The 14,236-nt window shown below is 41.5% G+C and overlaps 1 protein-coding gene across 3 annotated transcripts in view; it reads right to left on the bottom strand.

Moving 5' to 3' along the window:
• The window catches only part of phactr3b (phosphatase and actin regulator 3b), a 56,441-nt gene that overhangs the window by 31,629 nt on the left and 10,576 nt on the right, over positions 1-14,236 (bottom strand). Inside the window, exons 1-3 of one of the 3 annotated variants that reach the window (XM_085160843.1) lie at positions 5,332-5,783; positions 213-371; positions 7-81 (exon numbers count right to left, since the gene is read on the bottom strand). In XM_085160843.1, the coding sequence (XP_085016969.1) occupies positions 7-81; positions 213-366 (229 nt within the window). In that variant the 5' untranslated portion in view covers positions 367-371; positions 5,332-5,783. Of the gene's footprint in view, positions 1-6; positions 82-212; positions 372-4,188; positions 5,204-5,331; positions 5,784-14,236 lie in introns of those variants that run through there. The other 2 variants (XM_085160842.1, XM_085160841.1) reach the window with 2 other exon arrangements.

Below are 14,236 nucleotides of genomic sequence, written 5' to 3'. Positions count from 1 at the left end.
CTGCACCTGTCTCGGTCTCCCCGGGGTTCCTCCTGACGAGGTCATCTCTCTTCTGCCGTACAGCTGCCTTTTTCTCCACCGCTACACAAACACAAACATTAATCAAACCGGTTCTCAGACTGCATAAGGAAATGAGAGCACGTGGGACTATTTGCATGTTATGGCTTTCAGCGTTTAACGCCACCCGTGGAAGTGCACGGCGTCACACTCACCTCCTGTGGGCTTCAGCTTCTCATTTTTCTTTTTCCTCCACTTCCAGGGCTTGAAGATGCGTCCCAGACTGGCCAGCTTGCTGTTGCGGCGAACGGGAGGCGTACGGACCCCTGAGACCAGGCAACCTGAATGCAGAGCCCTCTGCTGGTCCATCACATCTGCAATACAGAACACAGCTGCCTTTAACACGGGCTGAGAAAACTAAATCCACGCAGGCGTTCACGACATCCGCCACGAGCACGGTGAGGACTGGAGGAATTTCTTGAATCCCTCGTTTACCGATAACCTCTCATCATCTGAGAGCAGAAAATGTGGGTCTCTGGCTGCAAACACCTTATTGATTCCAGCCTCATTTCTGAGGAGAAGCGGTGCTGAGGGGAGAGGACAGAGAATCGCATTGTTGCCGTGTGACTCACATGGTTCGACGGCAGCCAGGCCTCGCCGGCCCCAAAACACGCACACAATGGAAGGCTTTTAAACGACGTCTTGAAACACACGCAGGGAATAAATACAATCAGCTTCAGCTCGAATGCCTCTCCTTAGGTCATCAGAGCAGACATCTGCAGCCTGACTCCACACTGATTTTACACCATTTCAGCCTGCACTCTTCTCTCAGTGAAGTAAACATCAGCGTGCGAAACATCGTGCATTAGTGACAGAGTCGTACAAATCCTGCATGCAGCTACTTACAACCCTTTAGAACCTCCTGCCCGCCTCCGAGCCCCCACTGTTTATTTTTGTTGTCTCTTTTAGTCCGGCCTTTGTTTTTATTTTTGGATACTGATGAGCGCGTGTTGGAAGGCCTGCTTTTGCAAAGAGGTGATTCAACTTTTTACAATTCATGTTCTGTCAGTGGTTGAATAATTACTCCATTAATGCAAGACTGCAAGGAAACACTGCATATTATTTCCTTTTTTCCCCTCAAGAAAAGACCAGAAAATAGTTTAAAATAGTTTAGATGCTAACCAAGATTTCCCAGAGCTCAAGCTCACTGTTAAAAACAAGAAACCTTCATAACACACTATAAAGATATATGTCTACCAGTGGTATACGGTATTATCACCGAATTTCACTCACGATACGATATTATTGCAAAATGTTAAAAATCGCAATAAGCTGAGTATTGCAATAACATTACCTTCAGCTGCAGATGATCTCCCCAAAGTTCAGATTTGTCATTTTTATTTTATCCAATATGCTAAAGTTATCAGTGAAGATGCTCAAGTTTGCAATTATGTACTCTGTCAAGAAAAGTAAGACCAGTGGGGGTTTTTTTTCATTTAAACTAATTTATTGTCAGTATTTTCATTTATTTATTATTTATTTGTATTAACTGCCCACCAGAGTTAAGTGGCTCAACAAACAAAAAGAAAATCCTCTGATATTGGACAGGTACGAGGGCTGGATTTGAAAGAGCTTCAGAAAGCCTGGAGAAAAATCACAGGACTGTAAATCCTGGACAAACTTGTGTTTGTAAGGAATCCTTATGAGCCGATGTGGTTTCTCTGTTCCTGCGGTTCCTAAATGTGTCCACTTTGAATTAACACCACTCACAATTAATGAGGAATATCAGAGAGTTATTATATTATATTACTTTTTAAAAAATAACCAAATTAATATCATTGCTGCGTGATGACTAATCACTTGTATTAGTGGCTTCTAGTCTTCACTGAGGGCAAGCAGGGCAAGGAAATCTTCACATCTGCAAATATTTCACTGCTTCAGAGCAACAATCTAAACAGCTGCAGATTCACATTTTGCATATAGACTAATTTTGCACTGAAGCTTTGATCTCTTGCCACAGACAAACTCAATCAATGGCTCTCCCTCTTAGCAGGTACTCTGACTCCTTCGAGTGCTCTTAAGTCTGCACGCTAAGCTGCATACGAGGGTTCACATTGACAGGCAGAGAAGCAAAGAGGCTGACCGTGCTGACTTCAGTTATGAGTGGTAGAGAGACACAGAGAGACACACAGAGAGAGAGAGGACAGAAATAGGCACTCCTACACAGTCTGGCTCCGACAACAAGCTGACACCTCGGGGATCTTACAGCTGAGCCGTGGGCTGCGCAGCGACGGATCTATGAACACTTCCATTTTCTGTCAAAGGCGACTGAATCCACAACATCTGCTCACTTATCCCTCCAGAAATGAGTTACATATACACTCGAATTACACAGTAAGAGGAAGACATTGAATGTGCCGCTATTTATACAGGGAAATTCCACAGGTGGGCGGGTGTGTGTCTGTGTGGAGGCAAGGCAAGCAAATGTAACACAAAAAAGGTCAAAAATCAGCTGATTTTTGAAACTAAGGATGTGCAGAAATATCGACTGAATATCTGCAGCCGGTCCCAGTGACATCAGCATGAGCAAACACACTGACATTTTAATACAGTTATATGTAGCCGATATTTATCTGCAGCTTTGTGCTAGCTAGATATTAAACACTGTGTGGTCACTTTGCTTATCAGGAATTCTGTGTTTCCCTGGAACAAAGAGGGAAATAAATACTAAAAAACTAAATTTAAAAAGCAGGAAAAGGTGTATCTGCCAAACAGGTGCATACCTATCAGGAACATATCTTCCACATCCAATGGAACAATGTTGCTAAAGTTCTTCTTTAGAAATTGGCTGATTCTTCACTCATTTTCAGTCCAGTCCTTGCTACTTAACACTGACCCGTGAATCGTTCAAGTAGAAAAAAGGCACTAAATTCATGGGATGAAACCGAGGTGTGCCAAATTACACAAGACCTGAAAGTTAGTGGCAACAGGTCTTATGAAGTGATGAATCCAAATTTGAAAATTGTGGTTAAATCAATAAACACTATGGAGGAAATCAGGAGAGGGGTACAACTGTGAGTGCCTCCTGTCTCTAAAACATGGTGGAAGCTCAGTCATGGTTCGCGGCTCTAATTCAGCCATGTTGTTGTCTAAAATTATAGAATTATAAACACAAAAGAGTAATCCGAAGAATCTGGAATGCATCTCATTGGCAACGGCTCCCAAACACACTGCCAGTACAGTAAAATATGCCTGGATAGAAAAACACACAGTGGATCACTATCAGTCATGCATTGGCCTCCCAAGAGCACGAAGCTCAACATTACTGAAGCAACGTGAGATCGTGTCCAAAGAAGAGCGTTTAATGTCCTTCAAGAAGCCTGGAGAACCATTCCTTAAGACAACTTGAAGAAAGGATAAGAAAGATGCTCAAGAGACTTCAAGCTGTGTTGAAGAATAAAGGTGCTCGTACCAAATATTGACTTTCAAGCTTGTAAATCAAAATCAATGCACCTATGTCCTATTTCCTAGCAAAATATGATCAAATACGACTTTTGCACAGTACTGTGCATTTAATCATTTAACTCTGGCGCAGCAGACAAATACACTAACATTTTCAATTAAAACACTGCCATCTTGTGGTCAAAGTTTTAACTGTAGTTTACAGAAGGTTTTTACAAAAAGTACCTTTAACACAGTAATTTTTTGACAAAGATTGCTTTGTTTCGTGGAATGTAGAGAGAAGTAAATAGTTAAAAGTAAAAAAATAAGGACAGAATTTCGTAATAAATTAATTTCTCTCTCTTCCACTTATCCAATTCAGGGTTTGCCGGGGTGACAGGCTGCCCCTGTCACAGGGTTTACACAGAGAGACAAACAACCATTTACACTCAAAATTTGCAGCAAGGGGAATTTAGCATTTAGAATCACCCATTAACCTAACCCCACTAACTGCATGTCTCTGTACTGTGGGAGGAAGCCGGAGTACCCAGAGAGAACCCACGCAAACACGGGAGGAACGTGCAAACTCCACACAGAAACCAGCCAGGTGGAAACCAGGACTGTGACGCAAAAGTGCTAAACAAAAATTTATTTTGGAAATTTTTTAAATATGTAATTAAAAATAATTCATTATTAAGCTCAAATCCTACAAAACCAATCAACAAGAAGCCAGAGATCATCTTAACTTACACGGATTAGAAATCATCTTCAGATGTCTTTTTCCCCCAAGCATTAGTGCACAATCCAAAACGATTAAACCTACTGGCACATTAGATTAATTTAAGAAAAAAAGAAAGCAAAGCCAGTCTTTATCCTAGAAAAACTGGCAAAGCACCCGTCTCGTCTCCCAGAACAGCGTTACCAAATGTGTTAACATTACAAACACATTACCCAGACACCCAGTGACACAAAGCCAATCACAAGTGAGTTCATTGATTCGTTGAACAAGGAGCGTATCGTCGCCTCTGATCTCACTGCTCGACAGCCAATCAATGTGAGAAGCGGGTCAGTTGCCCAAGTCATGCGCCCCTGCCTGGCATGTAGAGAGAAATCCAGGTCAAGCCTGTAGTAAGCATGCCCAGGGTCAGGCTCCGTTGCCATGGTTACCACGTCGGATGCTGCAGAAAGGACCCTCAGAGGCAGAGAGACTCACCACAGCATGAGGAATAGGGAGTTGCTGGGTGGATGGGGAAGGCTTGTTGCCACACGGAGAGACGCTGAGCTGCAGCCAATCGCGTCTCAGCGTGCAAGTGTGCATAATGTAAGTCAGGGAGATGCTGCATGTTTCATTTGTACAACTAATGCTAAAATATTTATTGAAGTGGTAAGGGCGTCAGCATGGCTTTCTGCAAATGCAGGACACTTGTTTGGTGGAGGGTTTGTGAAAGTCAGATTCTGTAGTGTGTGCACGGTAACCTACAGAAAAGCTGTGCACATAATGAGGCTGCTGAGGATGGGAAATGTTACAACAGCCTCATCACTTACACTACAAATGATCTGTCGTGAGTTTAGTGCTGCAGATAACATAAAAACAGTCAGTCAGCAGGGAGAGGTCATTTTCAGTATTGTTACACCGAAAGTCCCCAAAGAGTCGTTCATCTGTAGAGTCATGGCAGTGAAAGCACAACAATATTAGGTACAGGATAGCTGCTGAACGCTACGGGTCACAATAAGATTATCAGAGGAAGGTAGGCAAGCAGCGTATGACCCCCCCCCCCCCCCCCCCCCCAAAAAAAAAAAAAAAAAAAAAAAAGGTAAAAGAGCAGCACTATGTTAGGGGTTATTAATCTCCACGAGCCATAAATCCGTGCCGGTGAGGCGTGAAGCACTTACTTAAAGGATGCGCGGTTATCCAGTCCTCCTGCAGCTTCGGTGCTCACATCATATCTTCCCAAAGAGCGGAGCGGCTGAACTGGTGGTTTCTCTTCCTCTTCTTTTTCTTTCTTAAATTACCACACAATGATAATAATTTTTAAAAAAAATACTTTATGTTCAAATTTCCTCTTCCTAAAAGTTGCGGAAACACTGTTTAAACAGCGACGGGAACGCCGGGAGTGAGCTGAAAGTGGAGAAAGTGTGAGCGACCGAGTTGCATCTGCAGCTAGCCGTGAGTGTTGATGTGCAATCATATGGACCCCGCCCCTCCGCCGGGAGGAGGAGGGCAAATACACCAATACACTCTGACACACTGTACTGCGAGCAGGGAGTACAGTAGCAAACATACACGCTGTTAACAGCTGCTTAGCCGCGACTACAGGTTTAACATTAACAGGGTTAATGTATAATATATATCATATATGTATTATTATATATAATAATTAATGTAAAGGGATTTTTACGGAAGCGTAGAGCTGCCACCCAGGCAAAAGAAAAATACAAGTGTATCACGTTATAACGTGAAAAGTTTATTGTTCTAACAAGATACTTTTCCTGTTTGTACAATATACTATCACGTTTGTACAATATACTTTTCACGTTTGAACAACATAATATCACGTTATTACAATATACATAAATATCACGTTCGTACAATATAATTATCACGTTCGTACAATATAAATATATTGTACGAACGTGATAATTATGTATATTGTAATAACGTGATATTATGTTGTTCAAACGTGAAAAGTATATTGTACAAACATGATAGTATATTGTACAAACAGGAAAAGTATCTTGTTAGAACAATAAACTTTTCACGTTATAACGTGATACACTTGTATTTTTCTTTTGCCTGGGTGGCAGCTCTACGCTTCCGTAGATTTTAATGCTTTTTGTACATGTTTTTTTTTGTATCCTAAAATAGCCTTTAATAGCCCGCCCAAATACATGAGATATCAATGGAAAGTCCAGAATATTCTTTATTAAGGTCATCTGGACTAGCTCAAATAAGTCAAAAGATATAGACCAGAAACAAATGTCCATTAGAGAGGACATAAATGAATAGGCTGGCTCTCAGGAGGATATAATGTTAAAAAAAACACCTAGATTACACTTGCTTTAAATGAATGGGATTAAATTGTATGGGTTTAAATTTGCTCTTGGGGATTTAAAAATTAATTGAAAACGGACTGTAGATAAAGACCACATATAAAGACTGCATATAAAAGATGGACAAAGCCACCATGACATCACTTATTGGTGTTGGACTCTATAGCAGCTTAGTGTCTTTTTTAGTAGACAAGATGCTGAAGTGCTGAGCAAGCTGCATCCACAACTTAGACACTAACATGAACTTCTGAGTCTTTCTCACAATAAAAAGAAGCCAATGGAAATGCCTTAAACCAGGGGTGTCGAACTCCAGGCCTCGAGGGCCGGTGTCCTGCAGATTATAGATCTCAACCTGGGTCAACACACCTGAATCAAATGATTAGTTCATTACCAGGCCTCTGGAGAACTTCAAGACATGTTGAGGAGGTCATTTAACCATTTAAATCAGCTGCGTTGGATCAAGGACACATCTAAAACCTGCAGGGACACCCCTGCCTTAAACCTTTACTATGTTTCAAAACAAATACTGGAAACATTCATTTCAAGGCTTCAAAATGGGATGTCACAGTAGCTACTTCTATCTTTCATGTAGGGATCCAAAGAATACACCTCTGCTAATTAATTAATTAACAGACTGATAAAATTTTAGAATTTAATTCACCCAAAATGAAGCACAAACCTCTTTGACGGGGTGTTCTTGGAACCAAAGAGCAAGCCATACTCTTAAACCCATTAAAATACTCCAAAAAGAGGTGAGGTGTAATAATTGAGGCCTAGCAGACCGTAATGGGCAACAGCTGTCTGGGTAAGCAAACCTGTCAAGCCAAACAACCACACCCCTAACTTTGAACCTCACCAGTATCCATGTGAAGAGTTTTTCCCCCTTTTAAAACTTGTTTATCATTATAAGGGGACACTTGTGTTTAAGTAACCACAGCGTCCAAACTACCTTGTACAATGCTGCAAAAATGCTTGATGTAAGAATTAAAATGGGCGCATTTACGTGGACTGACTCACCATTGGAGGCAGCCTCAAGAGGCCATTTGAGGAACTGCAATCTTTTAAAATCACTTTCATATTTGTTTGATTTTTCAGCTCTTGAGGTTGGTGCTTTGTTTCAGCTAACCATTATGATGATCATGAAAGCTAATATCTCAGTTTCATTAACCACAAAGTCTATATGATGTATAAAAATATTAATATCAACCATCACCAAATGTTTAAGTGCTCAGTTAAGTCTAAAGAGGTGCTTTAATGTTTAATGGCCATAAATTACACAATTTGTTAAATGGCCACAATGATGCTAGACGAAGAGTCAAGAAGTCACCAAAGTTCAACCTAATGTGAACATGTGTCGAAAAAGTTAAGCCACTCAAAGCCCTCAAAGTCAGCCTGGTGTTTGGGCTAGAGGGGAAAAAATCACCGGTTCACAAGTTTGTCCTTTAGTCAAACAGACAATAGCAAGTAAATATAAAAAGATCAGGCACCTACTTGAGGACAGATATTTATACCACAGGAAAAATGACTGGTGATAAAGAGATAAATATGTCCACACTAGTAACTGCAAGCCTCTTGTTCAGACAGTACAGCTGCCACTGCAAGAACACAGGGTTACCACTTTCAGTTTTTTCTGTGCATATTTTTAAATAGGCAACCTTTCCTGTTAGATCTATTTCTAAAGACTTCCATAAAGTCTGCTTGAAACACAGATGATTTAATAATTTATCAAACAACATTACTTATGTGTAAACAAAGTCTTTTGTGATTTCTCATCGATCCTTCAGAGGGCCCCTCATACATTAGCAGCAGGAAGAGCCGAGTTACATCAGAGATGATGAAAGTCCGTGGTTGGATATCTCCTTAGGGACACACTAGCAGTCAGCAAAGAATATAAACAAGGATGTAGGCTACTCACCGAATAGCGTCTCATTCAATATTTACAAGGCTTCATTTAATATGGCCGAGGACGGAGGCGGGCCAAAAGGTCGCGCGAGCACATTTTGACCAGTTAATAAGGAACTGACACAGGACCTCAAGCTGGCTAACTTGGAGATGAAAAAACAAGACTATAACCCATTATGTAAGCCGACATGTAGAAATATTAAAGGAAGTGCTTCAGTAGTTACAGCTAAAGATTATTATTATTATTATTATTATTAAAGACAATTTTTAGCATTCGTATTAAACAAATCGCTTGTTGTCACAGCTGGAAGAAGTCACGACGTGTCATTAATATTTTCAGTGATGGCTGCTTCCCACTGTGGAGTGTCAGTGTGGGCTCTGATATCGTGCACGGGGACATTTTAATAGGAAATTGCACCTTTGTACATTTATAGATACAAACGGTCCAATTTTAATGCCAGAGACATTATAAAGAGCAACACAGCACTGAGAGAACACTGAATTTAAATCTGTGGTGCAGAAAGATTTCTTATAATCTTGTTTTAAGGGAAAGTCATCAGATTTGATTCTATATGTTGTCTTTATCTCAGTTTCATGAAGATATGCTTCAACATAACCATTTAAGTGCCTGTAGGTATTTTTCAAGATGGGTGTCAGGTGACAGAATTTCCTCTAGAAGGACTTATTATAGTTATATATTGTTGATTATACTGCAAGACGTCGCACTAATGCTTTGTATTTTTGGAGTCTACAGCTTGTTATTATATTCAGGGGCCCATGCAGCCGTGTGAGGTGTTGACATAATCAGAGACATATTTTTGATAGAATTACCAATAGTTCATTTTAATTTAATAGGCTCTATATGTTGTATAAAGTACTATTATTTTCAGAATTGCACATCTGTCAGGGTTGTGTTAGTACCTTAGTTGAAAAGGGGAAGTCAGACCTACACAAAGAAGGGAATGCAAAGAAATGCAGTGTGTACTTTGTAATAGAGGCTCAAACAGGCAACATGGAGAACATTAAAACCTACTTTGCATGGGCATATGCATAAACTTCCTGTTTTATGATGATGGAAAGCCTGATCGTAACCGCCCTTCAGTGGAAACAAAGTCATTTGTATGTCTGCTTCTCTAGGATTCATAAACACCAGCCCTCTTTCCCAAATCATAGTTATGAGGGATACCTGTGCTGTAATCGCTGTGCACCTCCCAGAGGTTTCAACAAACTGCTGGTAACACGGCTGCAGAGCAGCTATCACTGGCAGTTAAAGCAACATTAAATTCAATATCAACACAGTTGAATTAATTCTGGAGAAAGGAAAATGGGGCTAAACACGGCTGCTGTGTTTCTGATTTCAGCTGTAATGAATTTTAATGAATCACTTCAGATAAACTAAATTAAGCAATTTAAATTGTGTGACTACAAGGTCAACAGTGGGTCTCCCCATCTAGGAATAGACAAGAGAGTTAATATCCGCCTTAAAATATCTGTACCACGGGCCCTGAACTGGAGATGCCCAAAGGAAAAACAGCTATAATTACTTTGTTCATTCATTTCAAACCACAGGTCTTGAAGGAAGTTTCACACTGGGATATCACGAAGATGAATTTGCTAATTAGGTAACACAATTTGCAATAAGAGTGAGACAATGCACGAGTCGCATGTATGCAAACTGCTCATTTGTAAAGTTCAGTGTCAATTTTAACTCAGCTACTTACCTGATCGTTCATGATATTTAAACCTTCCCTCAGTGCCAACGTGAGCCTGTGTCAGTTGTCTGTTCAGCCACCGGTCGCAAACAGGAGAAGCAAATATTTCTAATAATTCTGCATTTATTTAATGGTGTCATTTTACTGTTCAGTTCAATTTATGCTCAGCTCTGCAGTGACACTGGCGTCACATCATGATAAAGACATAGCACCAACACGTGTTGATGTTCCCTTGCACGACCAATCTGCTGCTGCAGATGATGTAAAACTGCATAACATAAGATGTCACATCATTAGGGCACTTTTGCATTTTTACTGTTGATGACTGTAAATGATCACTGGCAGCGACGTGTAGATGTATGCACTTTTTTATGTTTGTGTGTATCTGTAGGGTGAATTTAACTGTGGTGCAGTCACAGGGGGGATGAGGGAGATGGAGAAACGTGCTGTACATCAGCAGTATAAATGCTCAAACCTGCAGTTATGGACTGTCCATTTGTGGAGCAATTTGCACCAAAGCACTTTAAAATTGATTGCAAGCCTCAGCAGCAGCATGGTCACATTCTCTTTGGAGTGAGAGCTTCTGAGCATCGGAGATAAGCCACAAAGTAACCGAATCAGAAGGAGGATGAGGGTTAACGAAAAGTAATGTTGAATAATCAAATTAGTCTGATATTCGTATTCAGATTTCTCATTTCTATTTAAACTACACATTTAACTACACTTTTTTTTTTTAAAGCTGCGTATCATTCAAATATGTGCTCACAAAGACACAAACGATACATGAACTACTTACAAACTCTACATTAAGGCAGCGATTCACGAGGCAGACTCTGGAATGTCATGCCAGGCTGGAAGCAGCTCCACAGGCTGTAGGAGACTGACTCACCGTGCAGCCACATTTAAAAGGTAAGTGCTCCTAAAGGCCTCTGCTGCTGCTACTCCACTTCTGCCCTGGCCCCCTTTAAATCTGCTTAATCATTCATCAGGTACAACCACAGCCTGCGTAGCCTTGGAGCCAGTGCAGTGTCACAGTGACAGATGGGGGGACTGTGGCAGTGGGGAAGACACGGTCTTGAGTGCGTAAAGTGTGTGAGCTGCAAACAAAACAGTCTCTGGGATTCCTCTGAAGGAGAGGTTTCAAGGTTGGGAGGAGGCCAGGATGCTGCCTGGGCAGAGCAAGAGCGTACTTTATCGATTTTTTAAATTTTAGTTTAATTTATTGCTTTAATCGTCTTCCCAGAACACTAGCTGATGTCTTCAAAACTGGTCTTGGGTTTTTTTTTTGTCTGATCAACACATTTTCCAGTTAGAGAGCTCTATGGCAGGAGGCCATTAATCAGTGCCGACTTCAATTATTGCTTAATATTGTTATGCAACCAAACAATTAACATTAGGTGAGCACTTTTATTACTATGTTTCATCTGCCTCTGCTGTGATTAGAGTTTAATAAGGCTGGAGCACAAAAGCAGTGGTGTAGCACAGATATCCGTGGCCTCTAATTAGCAATATCAGTGGGCCCCCTTTCCCCATTTAATACAACCGCTGTAAAGCATGCACAAATACTTAAATCATTAGATCCACAAGCCTGTTTGTATAAGTGTAAAGTAGATTTTAAAATTAGAAGCATCCAGATTTACTTACATGTTATACCATCGGGGTCACACGCTATTTTGGCCAGTTCAGTAAACCTGCATGTTTTAGTGTCATTTTGGCTTTATGCTTGTTTAGAATGAAAATGCCTGTATTATACACCTTTTGGAGATCAGTTCATCTTACGAAGCTTTTCACAGCAGCCCGAGCTTCTGCATACAAGGGTAAGACAAAAGAGCTTATAATCATGGTCAACCAAAAGCTAACATCCTTTGTTGGCCCTTCAATCAAGAATGGTAAATGGCCTGTATTTGTATAGCGCTTTTACTTTCACATCCAGTCATCCACACACTGGTGGAGGCAAGCTACAGTTGTAGCCACAGCTGACAGAAGCGAGCCTGCCATATCGCGCCATCGGCCTTTCTGGCCAACACCAGTAGGCGGTAGGTGAAGTGTCTTGCCCAAGGACACAACGACTGAGCCTGTCCAAGCTGGGGCTCGAACCGGCAACGTTCCGATTACAAGGCGAACTCCCAACTCTTGAGCCACGATCGCAGGTACCAAACCTCACATCCTTCCAGTAAGGGTTTTTCACTATTGTACTGTTAGAAGAGAGATGGCCACTACATCAGAACAATGATCCCAAACAAACCTGAGCATCTAACGGACTACCGTCGGAAGCTTCCTCATTTGTACAGCTGAACGTTTTGTTGTGGTCCTCAGTGCCTCCTGGCACGACGATCATTGAAAAGATTGATGAAACCAAAAGACCCTTCTATTAAACCTGACATGCTCCCTTCAAGGCCTTCACATTTCTTACTACAAGGATCATAAATGTGATGTCTGCTTCCAGTTAGGTGAACGTAAACACAAACTGAATTTGCTCATTTACTTGTGAAGACAGCCTCCGGTATCGCGTCCATCAGTGATGCGACTAATTGCTCTCGCGGTAGTCTGGCAAGCTCATGAAATCAAACAGGTTTGTCATTGTAATCGCATAACGTGACACATCTGTGTTTTGAGACGACTCTGAGCAGCCGCACGTTTTCCCTGCATGAATTTCTTTGGGTTAGCTCTCGTCACATTGGAACAGCAGTTTGGTTTTACTTAATTCTAGATGGAGTTCAGCAACAGCACCCACACTGATTTCTGCAGCTGCAGCACCCCCTCCTCCCCTCCTTCCCTCCTCTTCCTGATCCTCGTCCTTGTTTAACACTGCTGAAACATTCAAGTCTGTCAGAGTGATCAGTCTCTTAACTCTAGGCTTAAGCGCGCGGTTTAATTACACGTAAGGCGGAGAGCAAAGTACAGTATCTGCTTGTGTGTCTGTTTTACTCCCCATCTCTGTGGGATGCAGTGTAGATTTTGTAGAAACAAATGGCTGAAAATAACTCTGCCGGGGCGGTCTACAGCCTCTATTCTCGACTTTCACATCGCAGCTCTGTTTCCATTTGGCCGACCCTTCCTATCCCCTCGTCGTGGGCCGAGGATGTCAAAAGGATCAGCTGGATGCTCTGGTGTCTTCTCATGTGCAACATATTGCTTTTACTCGGCTCTGAAAGGAATTAGGTCAGCACATGAAACATTCATAAAAGATACATTATGTGTAAATGGCTAACAGCTTAACTCGAGTAGCTTCCCCCAGCATGTCTGGCCCAGTCGCAGGGTACATCTCTGTCTCCGTTACACATATAGCAAACGTATCTCTCTTAAAGCTCACGTTAAGACACGAGATGCATAAACTATTACTACAAACATGCAGTAAAGCCAGGTTTGCTCCATTGCAGTGCAGATCAGAGGCAGAGAGATCACAGTAAGGCACAAAAGTGAAGCTCTGTTTGGTGTGAAAACATTAAGCTTACTGTGGGCAGCATGCAGAGCAATAAATACAAGCCACAAGTCCTTCATCTCTCTGGGCACAGCTTCACCGCCACTCTGTTTTTAATTTTGCAGTTACTGTCGAGGACTCAAACGCACCAGAGAAGCATGTTAAAGTCCCAGTGTACGGGAGAGACATCCTTGTTTTTGTAGAGATTTTGTTTTGTAGCTGGGGGGAGGGGAGACAGTAGCGTGTGTGTGCGTGCAGCGGGGAGGGGATGGTACATCCATACCAGTCGTGTTTGTGCTGCCGTTCAATCAAGTGTGTACTCGGAGACAAAGAGACAAAGACTATCAGCCTATTTATATTCATCTTTTCTATGAGAGGGGAAAAACCTGCCCTGAAAAAGAATTAGCACATCATCACATGTTATTGCTTTGATGTTAATTGCATCCTTATGCCAGACAGCTCCCTCTTCATTCACCGAGATGGTCAAATTGCTCGGGAAGTTTCTCGGGTTTCAGTTTCAAAGTCAGAAGCCTTACTGTGTCAGTTTGCTAAAGCTTTTTAACCTTAACCACTCTGATTAGGAAATTATGTTTCTGCCCTGAAGTTTAAAAACAGCAAATTGTGAGGACAAAACATAGAATTATCACCAGCTCTGCAGTCCTTCCTTGCCATTCGTTATCAAATAGGCCCTAAGTACTTTGTACGTGGTGAT

Source organism: Neolamprologus multifasciatus, chromosome 5, assembly GCF_963576455.1.
Source record: "Neolamprologus multifasciatus chromosome 5, fNeoMul1.2, whole genome shotgun sequence".
Taxonomy (NCBI): Eukaryota; Metazoa; Chordata; class Actinopteri; order Cichliformes; family Cichlidae; genus Neolamprologus; species Neolamprologus multifasciatus.
This window is presented reverse-complemented; position numbering and strand designations above follow the sequence as displayed.